Source organism: Podarcis cretensis, assembly GCF_951804945.1.
Source record: "Podarcis cretensis genome assembly, chromosome: 8".
Taxonomy (NCBI): Eukaryota; Metazoa; Chordata; class Lepidosauria; order Squamata; family Lacertidae; genus Podarcis; species Podarcis cretensis.
The window spans coordinates 23,808,078-23,828,716 of NC_137177.1; the positions used below are offsets into that span (position 1 = coordinate 23,808,078).

A 20,639-nucleotide genomic window follows, 5' to 3' on the forward strand; every position below is an offset into this window, starting at 1 on the left:
CTGTCCTGCAATGACTAGTTCAGGGCCCCCCAGTAAGTTTTATTGCCAAATGGGGATTTGGAGCCAGTCCTCCTCCATCTTATTCCCAGCATTATTCCCACTGTTTCGTACAGCTCTCCACTAAATGTACAGTGTAAAATGTGGAGCAGGAGAAAGCTATTCATCTTGGACATCCCATTAACTTTAAGGAGTTCTTAAATGTCATGTTCAAATATCTCTACATTTCTTTTGTTTGCACTTTTCCTAGGCCAAAGCGTAGTACCTCTCCTTGTTAATATCCATATCCTCCTTTCCCAATTGTTCAATGCCCCAATCAGATTTATCCTCCCATTTCTTCCTTTTGCAGTTGCAAACTCTAATACAGGCAGTGGCTCTCGCCGAGACTCTCTAACGGGCAGCAGTGACCTGTACAAGAGGACATCTAGCAACCTGACTCCTATTGGGCACAGTTTTTATAATGGCCTTGGGTTTTCCTCTTCTCCGGGGCCTGTTGGCATGCCTTTGCCTAATCAAGGACCTGGCCATTCTCAGACTCCACCACCACCCTTATCTTCCCACGGATCTTCTTCCAGTTTAAACCTTGGTAAGGGGGTATTACTGCTTTTGCTCTGGGGTGGAAATAGGGATGTCTGTCTTCATGCTTCTGTGCGACAGTTTGGGAAAATCATATCTCCGCTTAGGAGATAGGCCAAGAACAAGCTATGTATGAACTTTTTGTTTCCACATGTCCCTTCACTCTGAGCTGCAGTTAAACTAGAAAGCCTCTGATTTAACCAGCTTTCCATTTTGTTCCAACCAGGAAACTATGATTACTTTGGAAGAAGGCAGGTTATTAAACCACAATATGAAGTTGGCTTAATATTTGACCTTATTCCAAGAGCCTGGTAATCATGATTTCCAAGGTCAGATGAAACAGGGAAACTGTGATTGGTTAGAGGCTTCCTGGTTTAATCATGGCTCATAGTGAAGGGGCTGTGTTTGTGGGCAAAAAACCTATGCTTTCAATTGTGGTCCATTGTTTGGGTAAAGTACTGCTTAACCATTGTGGTTCCCTATTTGGCTTGCTCTCTGCATATTCTAAAAGAAATTGAATGTCATATATTCATAATCGTTGGTGTCACCTCACACTAATAGCCTAATCTCCCTGTTACAAGTTATGGAAAACATTCAATTTTTTGAAAAGGTTTAATAGATTTTCTGATCCTCCAAGAAATTAAAATTTAAACCTGTTGTCCATGTTCCATGACATGATAGAATAAACAGGCTCTAAGAAGCAGCACATTTGATTTTTCCCCCCCGGGCAACAAATGTACTTGTTAGATGAGTTTCTCAATATTTTGCCATCATTTCATGTCCTCCTTGTTGTGGAGAAACTACTGCAAGTTATTTACAACAACACCACACACACATGGTATATTCCAAATGTCTTGCACTTAATCTACTGTAAGGAAAATAATCTGGACTTACATGAATGACAAAGAGGAAGTGCCATCTGTGTATTTGTGGGGTGGGTTTCTATAGAAGTTAATCCTTAAACAGAAGCATAGGAAAGCACCTTATACTGAGTCAGATCATTGGTCCATCTAGCTTAGTGTTGTCTACACTGACTGGCAGTGGCTCTAAAATTTCAGGCAAGGGTCTTTCCTAGCCTTTCCACTCATAAATTGATTGCACTATATTCATGTGTTTCTAATAAATCATGCTGCAGGCTGAAATAATAAGCTGTGCCACATGTAATGACGTGCAGCTAACACTAAGGAGTAGTGTCCCATTATAATGGGCTTCATTAAGCTTTCCACCCTTGCATTTTTTTAAAGCAAAAATGTGACAGACACTGGGCAAGAGGTAATAGGTGCATCTTAAACCCATTCTTTAAGATGTAAGGTGGTATCAAGAATGAGACACAGCAACCCCTGTCACTCAGGCACTTTCACCTTCTCTTTCACAGACGAGAATAAGCTTTTTCTTTTAGGCTAACTACAGTTCCCGGTAATGTCCAAACTCAGGAACTATAGTTAAACTATGGTTAATAAGAACAAACAGGAATCTTTAACGCAGCTTGATTTTGGCTTTTTCACACTAACCATAGTATAAACAAAAGACAGTTCCCTGAGTTGTAGTATCAGGAGGGAGTATGGTTAGTTTAAAAGTGGAAGCACTTGATCCCCTCTCCATAGGTGCCAAAGAGGAAGGGAATGCAAAAGTCTGAAACAGTCAGCCATGCAACTTTTGGGTTGCAATGTTTAGATTTCTCCTTATTAGAGTATGCTCTGCCCTGGTTGCAGTCTGGGTTTGTTTTTGTTTTTTAAATGCATACATTGTATTCACAGCCCTGATTCTTTCCAGTCAGCTCCCTGTTTACTGTAGTATTTCGACAAGGATTTTAAAACTAAAATCACGGTCCCTTTGCAGGAGGGCTTCCAAACGGAAGTGGCCGTTACATCTCTGCTGCCCCTGGAGCTGAAGCCAAGTATCGCAGCGCAAGCAGTGCCTCCAGCCTCTTCAGCCCCAGCAGCACACTCTTCCCTTCACGTGTGCGTTATGGGATGTCAGACGTTATGCCCTCTGGTCGCAGCAGGCTGCTTGAGGACTTCCGTAATAACCGGTACCCGAACCTACAGCTGAGGGAGATTGCCGGGCACATCATGGAGTTCTCCCAGGATCAGCATGGATCCAGGTGAGATGGGGAAGCTAATTGAGAACAAATCACAGGGTTGCCCTTTTGCACAAACGCTCACAGGTATGTAGGGACAAGTGGGCATATGGACATCAACCTTACCTGTAGTGACCTCTGTCATTCTCACTCCACTTCAGCCTTCCCATGTTGAAGGAGAAGGTCTGAAGGGGGCTTCCTAGCATGTTCAGCTGAAGGTGCTTAGAAACCTCCTTGAAGCCAGGACCCTTCATCTGCAGGGAATCTAGGGATGTGTCTTAATGCCTCTTGTGGAAGGCACTGGGATGTATTGGGCTTGTTTTCTTCAGCTCTCTGCTAGTGGCATACTCTAATTTAACTCATCTGAGTTAAAATAGGCATGGAGTTTTTATACAGAGGGCAGGGGGTTAGACCAGAATATCTCTGTGGTTCTTCTCCAGTTTGCAGCTGATCCTCAATTAAGCATGTGAGGCAGCTGAATGACTTTCGTCAAAATTTCAGCTCAGATAAAACCATAAACCCATTCTTTTTAATTGCAACCTCTGCAGATTTATCCAGCTTAAACTGGAACGTGCCACCCCAGCGGAACGGCAGCTTGTATTTAATGAAATCCTACAGGCAGCTTATCAGCTGATGGTTGATGTATTTGGAAACTATGTGATCCAAAAGTTCTTTGAGGTGAGTCATATGCACGATGCTAACTATATCTAGTAGTTGAACTGCTTCCATCTTAAAATAAGAGGACAATCTTATTTTGATTCTAATCCGTATGCTATCATTCCCTCTAGTTTGGCAGCCTGGAACAAAAACTTGCCTTGGCAGAACGTATCCGTGGCCATGTCCTCTCCTTGGCTTTGCAGATGTACGGCTGCAGAGTTATCCAGAAGGCTCTTGAGTTTATCCCTCCAGACCAGCAGGTAATTGTAAGTTTCCATTTTAACTTTACTACTTGATGTTGAATGTTGTTGTTCAACTGAGTTACCTTGTTGTCCTTTGTTTTGTGTGTGTGTGTTGTTCTTTTAGTTTTTATGGTGCATCTGTTCTGTGACCTGTTTTCAGTGTGCAAATAGTAATAAACCTGCAGAGATCAGGGCTAGGGATTCAGGGCTGAGAGGAATACTGTGAGTGAGTTTTCAGATGAGTTCTGTCAGAAACTTACTGAAGAAAACATTTCTTAAGGAAGTTTTAAAAGTATGTTCTACTTTTGGATTCTCTCTCTCGGATCAGAGAAGTGCTGATCAGTGGCTAGCTCTCAGTCAGAAGGAACAGCAGCTGAAGAGATCCAACTTGCTCTCTGCCCCACAGATTAACAGCATGCTATGGAAATCCTCTCCTTGCTAACTGCAAGAATAGATGGAAATGTTCCTTCCCTTGGATGGAGCCATAGCTGAGTGGTAGAGCACATTTCACTGCACGCAGAAGGCCCCAGGTTGAATAAAAGGATCAATTTGCAGATGATAAGAAAGGGCTGTTTCTCCCTAACACCCTAGAGAACTGCTGCCAGTGGATGATACTGGTTTAGATGGAGAATTGATTTGAGCCTGTTCAAGGCAGCTTCTCACTGCCCCTGTGTTGCTTGCCAGTTGCGATTCTGGTGGTGCTTTCTCTCTCTCTCTCTCCCTCTCTTTGCCCCTCCTTCCATAGAACGAGATGGTCCGGGAACTGGATGGACACGTGTTGAAGTGTGTGAAAGACCAGAATGGGAACCACGTTGTGCAGAAGTGCATTGAATGTGTGCAGCCCCAGTCCCTGCAGTTTATCATTGATGCGTTTAAGGGGCAGGTAAGTGTGTTGAGGGGCTGTGTATTGGGGGGGGGGGATTTCTGTAAGATGCTGTGGTTATAGTGGTGAGAATCTATAGTGTGCTCCTTGTTTGACAGAACAATGTGAGCCAAAAAGATAGGCCCCTGACCTGAGAACACTACACCCCAAAACCCCACTCTGAATTTTCCCTGGGGAACAGGCGTTAAGAGAGTATTCCAAATTAATGTTATTAAGCTTGCTCCTAATTCCCTGCTGAAATTGAAGGTCTGAAGCCAAAGTTATATAGGAGAGGTAGATTTTGATCAATGTTTAAAAGGTAGCAATGTGTATATTGTAAGGGAGTTCCAGCAATGAAGAACAGCAAAGGAGCTCCTTTCAGAAAAGCTGGTGGAGCAAAGGCTATAGCAGGTGTATAGCAGCATTATCTTTTTCTCATGAACCCATTTGTGACCCAGGAGACCCTTGGCTTCTCCTATCTAAGAGCTACTTTTTTCCAGAATTGGACTCAGCACAAACTTTTAAATGGTGATACATATACATCAGGGCAATGAAAAGGTTTTTGAAAGCTGGGCTGACAATCTTAAACTCTCAGTTGCACCTGCCTGTTTATAATAAAGGTTCTGAAGTGTGGAGCAGGCTTTGTTTCACAGCTTTCAGAGCCTCACTCTAGCCGAATAATCATCATATTCTAAACCTTTTATGTCCTGCAGAATATTTCAGTTTGTTGAACTTTAGGCTGTTCTGAGTATAAGGAATTTTTCCCTGTCCTCACTCGTGTCTGTTGAACTCAGGTGTTCGCCTTGTCTACCCATCCATATGGCTGCCGTGTCATTCAGAGGATCCTTGAGCACTGTCTACCTGAGCAGACTCTCCCCATCCTGGAAGAGCTTCACCAACACACAGAGCAGCTTGTGCAGGTAGTGCCTGGGGGTAAAAGAAGGTGGCCTGCAAACCATAGGGGCTCTTGTGCCTTTTAAGGCTTGAATAGACTCTAGAGATTTCCAGGGCCTGTTTTATCACACCACAGTGCTGGGATTGTGGTGGAATCTTCCATTCTGTAAATATCCTTAAAGCTAGACAAGCCCTCTGAGAGCGTTTGGGGCTGGCAGCTCTGTTACCAAAGTTATTTTAAAACACTCCCAGAATGACTTGCATATGCTCTTACTTGGCCACCTCAGTCAGCTTCTTTCTTTTATTTGAAAATTTATAACCCGCTATTTCATAAAATATAAAAATGCAGCTTACAACATGCAGAATCCAGCCTACATTGCTCACTTGCTTCACAAGCATATATTCACAGCTCCTAAGGACTAGAAACTCAAATAAAAGCTTTGAATTCTGGAAGCCGAATGTTGTACTCTATACCACATCTTGCAGTTTGTTTCTGTCCTATCATTTATGTGCTCCTACAGAATGGTAGCAATCACACCCCTGAATATAATACAACCTGGGCTTGGGGTGGAGGTGTGGAGTGTTCATAATTAAACGACGATTGGGCTTACAATCACATGTGAACAAGGCCACTAGCAGTCTCTTGCCATGATGCAAAATGTGTGTACATTGTATGGTTTAGGACCAGATTGCCAAAAGTTATGCTTAGGGTAAAATATAAGGTAATGTTTATATTTGTAATCGTATGAAATATCAACTTGGGGACCTTATGTATGCCACCATGAGCTCTGAGAAGGAGAGGCTGAACGTAGTTTCATTTTCATTGTGGGTTATTAATCAGTATTTGGCTATGTCCTTAGGTGTTTTTGAAGAGCATTAAGAACTTTTGTTGTTCCAGAATGCAGCACCAGGTTGTTAACTGTGTTCCACTGTATTCATACCATCTTACCAGTGTTTAAAGGTCTTCACTGGCTCCCAGTCTGACCCCAGTTTCAATTTAGAGTACTGGTTTTAAGTTCTAAAAACAGGTTGGGGCAAGGTTATCCAACAAACCGTTCTTGCATGTAAACCTTTCTGTTCCTGAAGCTCATCTTCTGAAAGAGGCTGTACTCCATTTGCCTCTGCCTAGGGGGGTTAGGCAGTGGGAGGTGGCATGGGACAGAGCCTGTTAGTTGATGGTGTCCCATTTGTAGGCTGCCCTCTCCAGAAATATTTGTGGCACCTCCTCTTCTATCTTTTAGGCACCAAATTAAGATGGTATTATTTACCTGGGCCTTTGGTGAGTTTTACAGAGCACTCTGTTATTCCTGATTCTTTCTTGTGTGTTGAAGCTTTATTATTTTACTTTTTAAAAAAGTTTTTGAGGTTTTATTGTCATTTGCTGTGTTTGTAAGCCACCTTGAAGGCGGCTCCTTATGGTGGGAAGGCAGAGTGCAAATGTCATAGAGGAAGAAAGAAAAAACCAATGCGAGTTCTAAGGATTTCTGATACACGAGGTTCTATTAGAGCTGATGTGCTCCTGCTTGTCTGCCCAACAGGATCAGTATGGGAACTATGTCATCCAACATGTACTTGAACATGGGCGACCTGAAGATAAAAGCAAGATCGTGGCCGAAATTAGAGGCAATGTGCTGGTCCTGAGTCAGCATAAGTTCGCCAGGTAAAGGGTGTTCCTTGTGGTGTGTTTTTTCTAAACATGCGCAAACACGCACAACTCTAGATTACACCAGAGGGTGTGGGGAGAATCCAGCTTAGTGTACTATTACAAAAACAAGAATTATGACAGAAACTAGAACAGGATTTCTTAGTGTGATGTGAACAGAATAGGAGACTTAATTTCCAGTTGTTTACCATAGCTGCTAAATAGTGGCCATTGTTAGCCATGGTGCAAGCTTTCATTGGGGGGAGAGAGAGAGAGAGAGAGAGAGAGAGAGTGATAAAATAAAAAGAACCCCTTGAATATAAAGCTTATGTGTGGTCTTGGTTGAAGTTCTTACTGGCTTAGTTCAGATGGTATCACCAAAATGGCTTGGAGCTATGAGAACAGATTTGTGCATGGTGATTCCTTCCCTGCTTTCCTGGTTGAAGGTGCCTGGTGTGCACATGTGCTGTGGCATAAAGCAGTTGCTCTAGGATGTATATACACCTCTTGTTTCCAGCCCTTTTGTGGATGCATCAAGTCTTCGCTACCCCTGCCTCTAATGTCAGTGAGCCGACATTAGCAAATGCTACCGGCAGATGCATTTTGATGAGCCATAGGGAGATGAGAAATGACGTCTGCATCCAGCTTCAGGCATCCTAAAGACTAAAGTCAGCCCTGGCCATTTCTATTATTTACCCATTCTGCATTCTCATACAGCAGTGGAGATGCTAGTGTCACCATTCAAATGTTAAAATATATACTGTTGATCCAGTATAAAACTCCTCTCTGCTTTGGGAAGCATGTGGTTGTTTTTTGGGGGTGCTATGCTTGGGTATTGCGGATAACCTGTGGCCCTTTTGCTTTGCTGCAGCAACGTTGTGGAGAAGTGTGTTACGCACGCCTCCCGCACTGAGCGTGCCATGCTGATTGACGAGGTGTGTAGTATGAACGATGGCCCTCACAGTGCCTTATACACCATGATGAAAGATCAGTACGCCAACTATGTGGTACAGAAAATGATTGATGTGGCAGAGCCGGCCCAGAGGAAGATTGTCATGCACAAGGTAAGCGGCTGGCCTGGTCAGTTGTAGTGAACTGAGCAAAGCCGGGAGAGAGCAGGGGAGGTGAAGAAAGAATCCTAGAGAGACCAGCCAAGAGGCCTGGAGGATTCCACTCTCTTGTCCCAGGGAAGTAATAGTTCTCACTGCTCTCTCTCCTACTAGCATTCTGTCTTGCTTTGTAGATTTTACATACACCTTTAACAAGGTGACTCGAGTCCTGAACTCTACATAAATTAATACAAGGCAAGCAAATTTCCACACATTTGCTTATTTTGCATCATTCTGCTTGTGCATTGTCATAAGGAGGGTGGGAGAAAAGCTATTTAATTCAAAAGCGCTGCAACTCTCAAGGGGCTGGGTGTTGCTTGTGTGTTAATGCAAATCATACATTGTCGGGAAGAGCCACAAGGGCAAAGTCTCTACAGGTACTTAGAGCAACACAGGGCAGCTCTGGAGGAGACAGCTCATACAGGTGCATGGAAAGATGGTCTTATTCTGAGTGATGAACATTGGCAAACTAGTTTTTCCTCAGTTATTTTTTCCTCTAAATCACACTTAGTAGGTTGTCAGTAGCAGTAACTAGTGGCGAAATTAGCAATAAATAACTACAGTAGTACAAGTGTGTTTTTTTTATTACACTTGGATCTGATGAAATGGACTCTGGCCCATAATACATTTGCTGCTGTCTAATATGTCACAAGATTTGTTGTTGTTGTTTTTAATTCCAGAGGGATAGTCTTTTACAGTGAACACACACAGAAGTCACCTTGCAGCACTGGTTTATTGCGACAGAAGCCTTTTGTGGATCTGATGAAATGGGTTCTAGACCTTGAAAGCTTACGCGGCAATAAATCAGTTGGTCTTTAAAGTGTCACAAGCGTGTTTATGCAATCCCAGGCATATTAATTGACTTTAATGAGCACTTGAAACATTTACATAGCACTTGAGAATGAACTAGGTTCAGGAAACGTAGTAGCCGTAGTACACATTTGGTGCAAAAGAAAACAAGGGTTTTGTTGCAGATTTATTTAGAATGCACAATAGAAACAAAGGATCCGCAGCAAATTACCTCTTGTTTTTCTTCAGAGGCGTTGTGCCCTGATTCAGTCTGCAACCCACCCTATAGGAATTCGGTTTGCAAACATTTCTCCGTTTCAGAATAATGTGTAGGGTTCATCATGACCTATAGCTTTGGTTACAGGAGTGGTCCTCTGCATATTACTCAGGATTCATGAGCATCATTTGCATGGGTTGTTCCTAAACTCCTGTAACCCTCTTGTTACCCTCTAGATCCGGCCCCACATTGCCACTCTCCGCAAATACACCTATGGAAAACACATCTTGGCCAAGCTGGAGAAGTACTACATGAAAAACGGGGTTGACCTCGGGCCCATTTGTGGACCACCAAATGGTATCATCTGAAATAATGAGCTACAGAAGAGAGCCAGTGACCACCTGGAATTTACAGCCAGCAACCGCTCATATTCCAATATATGCTTTGAAAATATTCATGGTTGCTCAACATAGACGTGAGAACTACAAGAAAAAGAAAAGAAAAAAGGCAAAAAGACCCTTTGTAAATTTCTTTAATTTTATTCTGCATAACATGTACTAATTATTTTTTTAAATACTTAATTGCCCTGCTGTTTCAGTGGTGTATAGAATTCTTGTACATAGGCAACAGATGTACATGGAAAGCCACATTTTTTTTGTTCACTGATGTAACTATTTCAAATATGGAAACTTTCAGGGTGGCTAATCTGAATTTAAATGAAATGCCCATTTTTAACTCCTCTACCTTAAAGACAGAGCTTTTTTTTGGAAAATGCCTGTTCTGTTCTCTTTTATTCAAAACTCAAAAGAGAAGTATAAAGTTTTAGTTAAATTGCACAAATCTGCATTTAACAGTTTATAAATTAAAAAAAAATCAATTTGCTAAAGCTTCGATTAAGATAAGTTTTTAAGTTTCAGAGACTTTTAAAATTCCTTTTTCTTAGTATTAACGTGCTAAAGAATTAAGCTTAGCAGTAAATATCGGGAGAGAACACACACCAAGGAAGTTTTTAAACGTAGACAATGGGTGTGTAGTTACTGCCTACTCCTGTTTCTTCTGTTAACACGGAGGCAATTTTTTTATTATTATTTAGCATGTAGAGAAAAAAAAATCCAACTCAACTTTGGTCTTGCTTCTATAAATATATAGTGTATACTTGGTGTAGACTTTGCATATATAAAAATTTGTAGTATTTTCTTGTTTTGATGTCTAATCTGTATCTATAATGTACCCTAGTAGTGGAACATACTTTTGATTGTACAATTGTACATTTGTAAACCTCTGTAATGTAAATGTGGAGAAGTTTGAATCAACATAAACCCATTTTTGGTAAGAAAATAAATTAGCAAACCCTGTGCATTTCAGTGTATATTCACCCCTTTTATGGTCGTAGCATATAGTGTTGTATATTGTAAATTGTAATTTCAACCAGAAGTAAATTTTTTTTTCTTTTGAAGGAAATGTTCTCTTTATACAGCCTGGTTAATGTTTAAAAGAAATGCTTGGTTTTTTTATTTGTCACCTAGTCAAGAGAGTAGCAATCCTTTCTAAATGTTCTACACAAATGATTCAGTTCAAAAATAGTGTTTATTTGACTCTTTAAAAAGAAAAAGTAATGTTTTACTTATTTTGTGGCAGTAAAAAAGTGCAGAAAAGTACAACCCCCCCTAGTATTCCTTTACAATCAGAGTTCCCCTTTCACCTTGTAAAGTGTGAATCACTTTGCCTTTTTGTACAGAAGATAAACTGTATTTTGCATTTTGTCTACTTGTAAGTGAATGTAACATACTGTCAATTTTCCTTGTTTGAATATAGAATTGTAACACTACACGGTGTACATTTACAGAGCCTTGTGTATATTTCCAATGAACCTTTTTGCAAGCACACTTGTAACCATATGTGTATAATTAACAAACCTGTGTATGCTTATGCCTGGGCAACTATTTTTTGTAACTCTTGTGTAGATTGTCTCTAAACAATGTGTGATCTTTATTTTGAAAAATACAGAACTTTGGAATCTGGGTTTGTGTTTCATTTGAATATTTTCAATATAGTGCACCAGGTCAAAAATATTCTTAGTTTGTCTGTCTTTCTTTCTGACTTGAAAAGTGTCATTTGAGGGAACTGTTAAGATCCGAGTAGTTTCTGTAATGGAATATTTATTAATTGCGGTTATATACTGTCTTTTGTCAAAATACTTAAGGGCTTACAGCAGAGCTTTCCAAACTTTTCATGTTGGTGACACACTTTTTAGACATGCATCATTTCGTGACATGGTAATTCAGTTTTACTAGCAAACCGGAGGTTAAACTAACCCCTTTCCAGCCCCGGGAGGAGCGTTCACGTGACACAGTAACGTGTCGCAGCACTCCGTTTGGAAAGCTCTGACTTATAGCATAGAGTCGGAGAGATAATACAAGACGAATCGAGAGAGAAAAATACATGCCAGTAGCATTCATTACATCAGGCATCCCCAAACTCAGACTTCCAGCTGTTTTGGGACTAAAATTCCCATCATCCCTGACCACTGGTCCTGTTAGCTAGGGATGATGGGAGTTGTAGTCCCAAAACAGCTAGAGGGCCGAGTTTGCCTATGCCTGAATTACACGAAGTCACATTATGACCAGGCAGAGTTGTGGTTTTTCGGTCAGGGGGGTAGTGGAGCAGAAGGCAAAGGGTTAACTGCTCTTCAGGAAGAAGGCAAGGACTATTTAAGTCCTTCCCGAAGGGGAGAAATATTCTACTTTCTTGGCTCTGTCTTCTGGAGAAGAGCAAGGTGGCTTGCTGTTTCTGAGCTCTCTTGCTTCTGTGTAGCTTATAGGCCCTAAGCCTAGAGCAAAAAAGGAAAAGAATGTGGAATGTGAGGTTGTCTTGTTGTTGTGATGGTGCCTGATGTTCTCCATTGTGCACAGCCTGTTAGTTTGCAGTGAGGTCTACTCTGGGTAAAGAAGGAACCAGCTCTCATTTGGAGTTTGCACCCACTTATCAGAAAACTGGTGTGGAAACCAATCTTGTGTTCTCGGGCAAGAAGCATCTTCCCACTCAGAGCTCTCCAACATGGAAGAATTCAATCTTGCTACCAAGAGAAGCATAGCTCCTGACTAGTTCTTGAAAGCGGGCAACATTAAGATTCCTTTCTTTGTGGCTCATCAGCATTTTTAAAGTAGCTTTGCAAAATGTGAAGAGCCCAGAGCAGCAATTTGGGCATACTGCTAATTCAATCTAAGGTGGGTGGGGATACCACAAGTAAAAACGTTGGAAACAGCTAAAAGCAATTTGCAATCATAGAAATAAGATGCCATCCCTAGGTCTCAGGTTTGGACCCTGAAATGCTCCTAATCCAGCAACCCTGGACCACCCCAGCCCTGAGCAGCTGAGGGTGGTGGGGGGAAAAGATCAGCAGAGGGGGGCTTGAACACCTGAGGGTGTCTAGGGAAGGAGCCTGAATAATTCTGGGCTTTAAACACTAATATGAGTACCTTGAATTGGGTCCCAAAATAAATTGACAACCAATTGATTTGCCACAGTACTATTGAATGAATGGTTCACGAATTTTTCATCAAGTTTGGAAAGTTTTCCTCTTGTTGCAACTTGTCAAAGCTAACAAAGACTTGAAAACTTTCTCGGCTGCAGCTCCGATCTGGTGGAACGCTCTGCCACAAGAGACCAGGGCCCTGCGGGACCTGACATCTTTCCGCAGGGCCTTCAAGACAGAGTTGTTCCACCAGGCCTTTGGTCAGGGCGCAGCCTGACTCCCTCCTCTGGCAACCTGCACAGAATTTTGCTTAACGGTTGCCATCAGTTTGATTTTAATTAATTTTTATAATGAAATGTTTTTAGAATGTTGGATTATTTGATTGTTTGATTGTTGTTAGCCGCCCTGAGCCCGGCTTCGGCTAGGGAGGGCGGGATATAAATAAAATTTATTATTATTATTATTATTATTAAAACAAATTCAGCAACACCCTTCAGTATCGTGCAAAAGCTTGGCATTAATGTATATTCAGCAGAACCTGATCTGCTTTTCTGGAGTAGTACTAGCACAGTGGATACTAGGCAATAATACACCCCAAAGTACAAAATAGTTTTCAATTCACTCATTTCATTAAAAAGTGCATCTCTTCCTCTGTGGGTTTTTGTTTGTGTGTACACCCACCCACCCACCCACCCACACACAAACATTTCTGAATGACAAGTCTTCCAGAGCCCAGCTGGCAATGAGGTCCAGAGTGATAAGACCACCAATGACAAATTCCCTTAAAAAAAAAAAGCATCACTAAGATCATCCTTAAACCAATGAAAGCATTTCATTCATTCATGGACCTGGAGTACTTTTGCCTTCTTCAACACAGCTATTTCCCTATATTATCAGTAATAATTTTGGACCATGGACTTAATGGTCTTTCTAACCAGTTTATATATTGCATTGCCCCCAGATGTAGCCGTCTCTGCTCAAAACAGCCCTTGAAAAACCCAGTCTAAGTACAGAAGTACAATAATAATACATTAAGAAGCATAACATAACACTGAAAAAAATAAGCAATTAACCGTTTAACATCATCAGAATTTAAGTGAGCATAAAGCACACCAACAGATAAGTTAAAAACAAAACATCTAATAGCTTCATATCCAAAAAAAGCCCCAAAGCTGCTGGTGGGGGAGCGTTAGTTTGTTTGTTTCTTCATTTGTGAAACACTAAACATTTCACTTTTCTCTCTGCCCCCCCCCCGTTTCATGCTTTAAAACTGCTCCTTCATTCCCAGTACACCAGAACAAAAGACAAAAGTTTGCTAATCCTGATTTTTTTTCAAAAAAAAATACCCTAAGCATATACACTGTAATGCACACAAATCAAGACCTCAGGAATAAAAACCAGTTTGCTTCTGCTGTCCTGATGCTAAACTTCCCTTGAGAATAATCACCATTTTTATTGTAGGAAAAGATAACACCATTTTTAAAAGTAAAAATGATAAAAATTAGTTTTGTGTATATCCTTACATCACCATAGTCTTAAATTATCAGCTATATTCTCATATTATCCCCCTCTGTATCAGCGTATGGCTTAGACCACATGGGGGTGCTGTGTTACCTAGCTCATGCTTCTAACTGCCGCAAAGGCAAGAAAGAATTGTAAAGGAACACAGTCGCTTGAACCACTGAATTGGAGCAAATGTCTACCAGGCTCTCTGCTGACTGATATTTTCTCTGATTCAGCAGTAAGATGTGGGTTTTCCGAGGAAAGCGCCGGGACAAAAAAATAAATGCTCAGGCACAGAGCTTTAAAGCATGGACCTTCCCTGGAAAGCCCAGTGCAAAAGGAAGTCTGGATGAGCCCTAAGTGGCTTTCCTGGGTTTGGGGAAAGGATATCTCCTAACCTGACTTGGAGATGCCAGGAACTGACCCTGGGAGCTTGTGCATTCAAAGCAGATGCTCTATAACCCTTCAATACATTTACAGTGGTACCTTGGGTTTACTTAATTCATTCCGGAGGTCCGTTCTTAACCTGAAACGGTTCTTAACTTGAAGCACCACTTTAGCTAATGGGGCCTCCTGCTGCTGCCGCGCCGCCAGAGCACTATTTCTGCTCTCATCCTGAAGCAAAGTTCTTAACCTGAAGCACTATTTCTGGGTTAGCGGAGTATGTAACCTGAAGCGTATGTAACCCGAGGTACCACTGTATTGTGTAATGAGCTTGCAAAGACCAGAGCCCAATTTGTCAGCAGCAGGAAATGGCAACCTGTTCTAGGGGCTATGCTGCGATGAAAAGATAAGGTGGTCCTTTGACTACAGGCTCAACGTCTGACAGACACAATGCAGAAGGTGGGAGGGAAGAGACAAGCGAGGAAATGCAGGTGTCACGTGTTGAAGTGACACATGCCCAGTTGAAGTGTTACACTTGCAATTGCAATAGTAGTGCAAAGCAGGAGTGCTGGGTTGCCCTTGCAGCAGTGGTGCCTTGTCCTCCAATCAGCAGTGGTGGCAGGTTGTGCTCACTGGGACTGGTAGTGATGCCAAACCATAGGTGGAGCCAGAGCCAGTGGCAGGCAAAACAAGTAATTCAAGTTGTGCCCCCATCCTCCTCTCTGCTGAGTTCTCCAAGGGAAACGTAGGAGGAGGAAGCTGACAATCATCTCCATGCCCCAAACTGGATGTAAGTAAGAAGGCAGGCAGACAGGCAGGTTGGGGGCTGCCTGAGGTCCATGCACTCTGGGCCCCAATGGACCACCCTCCCCCGCCACACATGGTGGGGGCAAGATCTGAAGAGGGGAGCCTGCTTTGCAACCATGCAGGGTGCTAAATGGCACAAGGAACTTGCATGATTACAGTAAGCTCCTAAGTGTGTATATCCACCCTCAAAAAATAAATAAATGGTAGACTGGGCACAGGGGTGCAATGAAGAGGCTAGCAAGTGGGTCTAACTCAGAGCAGGGCATTTAGTGAGGCATCCACCACCTGCACTTTCCGGAAATGGCAGCTATGGGGTGTGGGTGGGGGCTAGTTGGGTTTTCTGCACCAGGTGAAGCCTTCAGAGTGGCACCATTGAGGCTTCCAGTCTGTGTGTGCACGTTTGTGTAAGCAAATGCATGTGGGAAATGTGCCAAAGTGTGCCTTTGACCAGGGTAAAATAAAGCCCAGTTTTACCCCGCTGGAAACACCTGAAGACATTTTTTGTTCCGACAAATTTTCCCAGCTGGATAAATGGGCCTTTGCCACAAGTGTCCACTTTGGTTGGTCTGTGGTCTTGTTTTAAACGTATTTCCGTTATTATGTAAATTGCCTGGAAATAGCTTGGAAGGAAATTAATAAAATCACTGTCATCTTTGCTCTACATCACACAATCCTAATTGTGGGGGTGAAACTGAGTATCCAAATGAGGCTTAAGATGGCTGGGTACTGGAAGTGAAAGCAGCGGTATTCTCTTCTAGTTCTTGCTGATGTCTTGCAGCCTGGCCCAATACATCTCAAGGAATGGTGTGCCAGTTGCTATCTATTTAATTCTAATTTCAGTGCACCACTCTTTGCCATACATACTTGCAAAGTGGTTTGCATGACAATCCATATTGTTACCCACCAAAATAAGGTGGGATTTAGAACCCAACCAGCACAGGTAATAATATAAACAAACAAACAAACAAACAAACAACCAGACTGTGATGAGGTTGGAGGAGATATTGAAAGAGTTTCGCTCCCCCCCTCCAACAGCTGTGTGGACTTTGTCCCAGGTGTTAGAAAGTGGCCTAAACTAGGGAGAGGGAAGCTCAGGCCTTTCTGTCTAGCTCCCCAAACTCTCCACAGGCCACAGCCCAGAACAGTCCTGCTTTGCACTTTTCTAGATTGTTTGTGCCTGGCAGGAATGTACCCTTGAGCATGAGAATGTCTACTTGCTTGTCTGGATAAACGGCATGACACAGAGGTGCATAGAAAGATGAAACCCACATTCCTTGCTTTGCTTACTTTTGCCTCTGGCCCTCGCCTCTGAAGGTTGCCCAGTAGGGAACATAGCCCTCCGGCTGAGAAAATGCTACCCACCCCTGGGTTAGCAGCGTAGATGCACAGGAAGGGTTGCTTCTGCTTCATACACCACAGAGAAGGTGGGAGAAAAGAAGCAGAAACACATCTCCAGGGAAGAGTGTGAGAAGGATTAATGTGTTTCAGGAAGGTGTGGGAAGATGCATGTTGTCCTCAGTCTTACCTTATAGCAGGCTAAGGCTCTTTGATCCAACAGCAGAGACCAAGAGGAGTTCTAGGCTCTGTCCTCTGGCTAAGAGGGGGCTGAGGATGCTCTGAGAACTCTGGAGAATGATACCACACTTAAGTTCAGTAAAGTAGGCTCAGATACTACAGCAAAGGCACATTTCTCTCATCCAGAACAGGCTGACTAAATCTACCATTAGGCCGGGTGAGGTGGTGGCAGAAGCTCCTCAAAGAGTTACCTTTCCATGCCATCAGGGTGAGGGAACACCACAGCTGGGGTGCCACTATGGAGAAGGCCCAATCTTGCTTCCCCACAGAGCAAGCAACATCCACTGATAAGGGCCTCCTCTGTTTAGCTCAAAGCCTAGGTGCCAAAGTCCCGTTGCTGAGCAACAACGTGCAGAGCTCAGTGGAGTCGGAGGCCACCCAACTGGAAGAGTCTCTGAGGTCTATTTGCCTGGAGGCAGAGTCAGCACTCAAAGACAGGACCAGTCCTTGGGGCAGGTGAACAGCAATCCAGGTGGTCAGATGGTCCAGGGGTCAGGGAATCCGATGATCATGGGGTCAAGCAGGAAGCAACAAAGTAGAGCCAGGAACTACAAGCATTGTTTCCAGCACCTGACTGCTGCTGGAAGCTCTGCTTAGGAAGGCTGAAGCCAGCTGGTTCTCACCTTCTCCTTTGAGTCCTGGAAGGCTTATCAGCTGCAGGTGGAGTCACTCTGCCTTCTCCCCCTTCAGGCTGCTGTTCAACAGGTGAAGCTGACTCTTGGCCCATGATACAGGCAAGCTAGTATGGTAAGAAGAGCTCCACCAGACCAAGTGCCACATGACGTCACAAATAAGTCTGAGCAACCTCACCTGAAGCAATAGTTGCCACAGTTCATAAACACAAGCAAGCCAGGTGTAATAGCAAGACCACCCAGGCCCACCTTCAGTAGCTCAAGAACTACTCTGGCAAGCCCTGTGGTTCCTGCTCATCATACACGTTGCATCATAACAAAGGGCAACCCAACAGCCCTCCATCTCCTATGACAACACATCTCCTCATGCAACAATGACCAATGTCAACTACTGATGCCCTACTCCTTCAAACTCATCCACCACACTCATGTAACATCATGAGGTTGGCAGTTGTTGCAAGTTGTGCATAGGGAACCAAAGTATATCCCAGGGAAGACTCCAACAGGGGCTGCTTCACCACACAGCTGTCAGAATGGAGAGGGAGTCAGGCAGGTGCTCTTTGTGAGCTTAGCTAGGAAGAATTATTGCCGGGCTCCTCGTTCCCGAAACGGGCACCGTCGATGGCTACTGTCTATGAAAGTTATCAGCCTGAGGGGAAGTCGCCATCTTTGAGCTCACCCATCCCACGACAGACACCACCAATAATCATTCCCTATGGCAGCTATCAGAATGGAAGAAACAGAGAGCCAGGGCCTCTGCATCAGCCTAAGGGGACGTCACCATCATCAGGCTCACCTGTTCCAGAAAAGACACCATCAACAGCCAACCCCTATGGCAAATGCCAGAACGGGATGGACAGGGAGCCAGGCCCAATCCATGAGTCTGTGTGGAAGCAACCGGCATTGGGTTACTGCATAGAACGGCTTCGATCACTGATAGTTCCACCTCATAGTTATCAGGTGGGTGTGGAGAAAGAGCCAGGTCATATCCATGAGCCTGTATGGAACCAAGCACCAATGGACTCCTCTGGAACACAACCAGTTCCACCCGTGGTCATTCCACCACGCAGGTGTCGGAAGTGGGTGGATACACCTCTGGGCCCTCTCCACGAGCCCATCTGGACTCAACCATCCTTGGGTTCTTCCCTCTTCCTGCAGGCTCCAGCAGTGCCCATTGACTTTGGCAGCTCTCACAACTGGAAACGGACACAGTACAGCCACCTCTATGCACCAGGCTCCTCACAACCAGGACAGACTCCATCAATTGCTTCTGTATCTGGCAGCTGTCAGAAGGGGAAGGAAAGAGCATTAGGGCCACTTCACGAACCTCTTTGGGACCAACCGCCACTGGGCTCTTCCCTCCTACTGCAGACTCCGCCAGAGCCCATTGACTTTGGCAGCTCTCACAAGTGGAATGGGAGACTGCAGGACCCGCCATACACAGCTGACTCCTCTCAGAAAGATCTGGTTCCTTCAGTGGCCATTGCAAATGGCAGCCGCCAGAAGTGGAGGGAGAGGCAGCTGGGCCCACTTCATGAGCCGCTCTGGGACCAGCCGCCACTGGGCTCCTCCTTCCTACTTCAGACTCCACCAGAGCCCATTGAATTTGATAATTATCACCATGGGTGGTGAGACTGCCTGACTATGCCAATGGACTTGGCTCCTCGCAACCAGAGCAGACTTCACCAGGGACCATTCCACATTGTAGGTGTCACCTGGGCCCACTCCATAAGCCTGCCTGGTGTCAGCTGCCACTGGGCTCCTCCTGCATAGAACAGGCTTCATCTGTGGGTGTCATACCTGATAAAGGTCAGGAGGTAGAGGGTAAACATTGGGGACCTCTCCATAAACCTCTCGGGGAGTGAGTAACATTGGAATTCTCTTTCCTAGAATGGACTCCACGAGTGAGCATTTCAGCTGCGAGCCAACGGAATGGAAGGGAGAGAACCTAGAACTTCTCCACAAACCTGGCTGGAACCAGAACCTGTGGGACTGCTCGCTCCTAGAACCAACTCCATCAATGGCTATTCCATCTGGTGCCTTTAAAAACAATGAACATACCTGAGCCTTGCAGTTGCTTGTTTCCTACTTTCTTCCATTGTGCCTTCTTTTTGTGTCATGCTTATTAGATTTTAACCTATCCTAGCAGGCTTGCCTGTAATTGAAGCACTTCTGCCAAGTGCTAGACATGACGAGCTGTTGCCAGTCCAGAAGGCAGCTTCCTATGTGCCTATGTGCACCTGCCCCCCCCACATTTCTTCTGTCCTGGCAAACTGAGCAGCACTAGGCATCTGGATCTAGTCAGCATCTGGTTTCCAACAATGCCCCTCAAGTGTCACTCTAAGGAATTGTGGGAAATTCAAAGGCAATCTGCCATCTTACATGGTGCATCAAAACCATCCCCTATGACAACACACCTCCTCATGCAACAATGGCCAATGTCAACAAAAACTACTGATGCCCAAGCCCCTTCCCACTCATCAGCCACACTCACGCAACATCACAATGTTGACAGTTGTTGTAAACCCTGCATAGAGAATCGCAATAAATCCCAGAACAGACTCCACTAGGGTCTGTTCCTCAGAGCCATTTGCAAAAGGGAAGGAAAGACAGACAGTTCCTCTTCAAGAGCCTGGCTTGGTCTGTCATTAGGCTCCTTCCTCCCAGAAGAGACACCATAATTGGTGATAGCTCCCCACGGCAGCTGTCAGAAGGGGATGAACAAGGAGCTAAGCCCTCTTCAGGAACCTGTCCGGGAACAACCACCACTGGGTTCCTCCTGCACAGAACTAATTTCACCGGCGGTTATTCCACCACCCAGTAGCCAAAATGGAAGGGAAGAAAAGCTGGACCCTCTCCATGAGTCTATCTTGGACCAACAGCCACTGAGCTCCTCCCTTAGGGAGCAGACGCCTTCAGTTGTCACTACACCTGGAGGTCACCAAAAGGTTTCTCTCCATGAACCTGCCTCAGAGCAACCACTGAATCCAGCCTGCCCCCTGCCTGACCCTCTCCATGAATCCTGCTTGGACCATGAGTCACTGGGTTCTTACTTCACAGCACATCCACCATCAGATGGAGGCAATCAGCAGGGGAATGAGAGATACCCAGGCCCTCCACGTGAACATGCCTGGAAGAAGCCACCTTCAGGGTCCATTCCAGCCTGCAGTGCTCAGACTGTATTAGCGGCCATTCCCC

General features: G+C 44.2%; 1 protein-coding gene and 2 long non-coding RNA genes across 9 annotated transcripts in view; 2 read left to right on the forward strand and 1 right to left on the reverse strand.

Moving 5' to 3' along the window:
* PUM1 (pumilio RNA binding family member 1) overlaps nt 1-11,086 on the forward strand; it is a 48,390-nt gene extending 37,304 nt beyond the window's left edge. For 5 of the 7 annotated variants that reach the window (XM_079985904.1, XM_079985908.1, XM_079985909.1 and 2 more), the window contains exons 14-22: nt 347-583; nt 2,413-2,677; nt 3,202-3,331; nt 3,442-3,576; nt 4,298-4,435; nt 5,209-5,334; nt 6,847-6,968; nt 7,822-8,014; nt 9,302-11,086. In XM_079985904.1, the coding sequence (XP_079842030.1) occupies nt 347-583; nt 2,413-2,677; nt 3,202-3,331; nt 3,442-3,576; nt 4,298-4,435; nt 5,209-5,334; nt 6,847-6,968; nt 7,822-8,014; nt 9,302-9,433 (1,478 nt within the window). In that variant the 3' untranslated portion in view covers nt 9,434-11,086. The remainder of the gene's footprint in view (nt 1-346; nt 584-2,412; nt 2,678-3,201; nt 3,332-3,441; nt 3,577-4,297; nt 4,436-5,208; nt 5,335-6,846; nt 6,969-7,821; nt 8,015-9,301) is intronic. The other 2 variants (XM_079985907.1, XM_079985910.1) reach the window with 1 other exon arrangement.
* A 1,951-nt stretch (nt 11,087-13,037) lies between these two features.
* LOC307221780 lies at nt 13,038-17,535 on the reverse strand. The gene is made up of 3 exons (XR_013841508.1): nt 17,433-17,535; nt 16,760-16,859; nt 13,038-13,321 (listed from the first exon to the last, which is right to left on the reverse strand). It is a non-coding gene; the product is annotated as an uncharacterized lncRNA (long non-coding RNA).
* Nucleotides 17,536-19,110: 1,575 nt separating this feature from the next.
* On the forward strand, nt 19,111-19,514 carry LOC307221750. The gene is made up of 2 exons (XR_013841470.1): nt 19,111-19,250; nt 19,332-19,514. It is a non-coding gene; the product is annotated as an uncharacterized lncRNA (long non-coding RNA).
* Nucleotides 19,515-20,639: the final 1,125 nt, after the last annotated feature.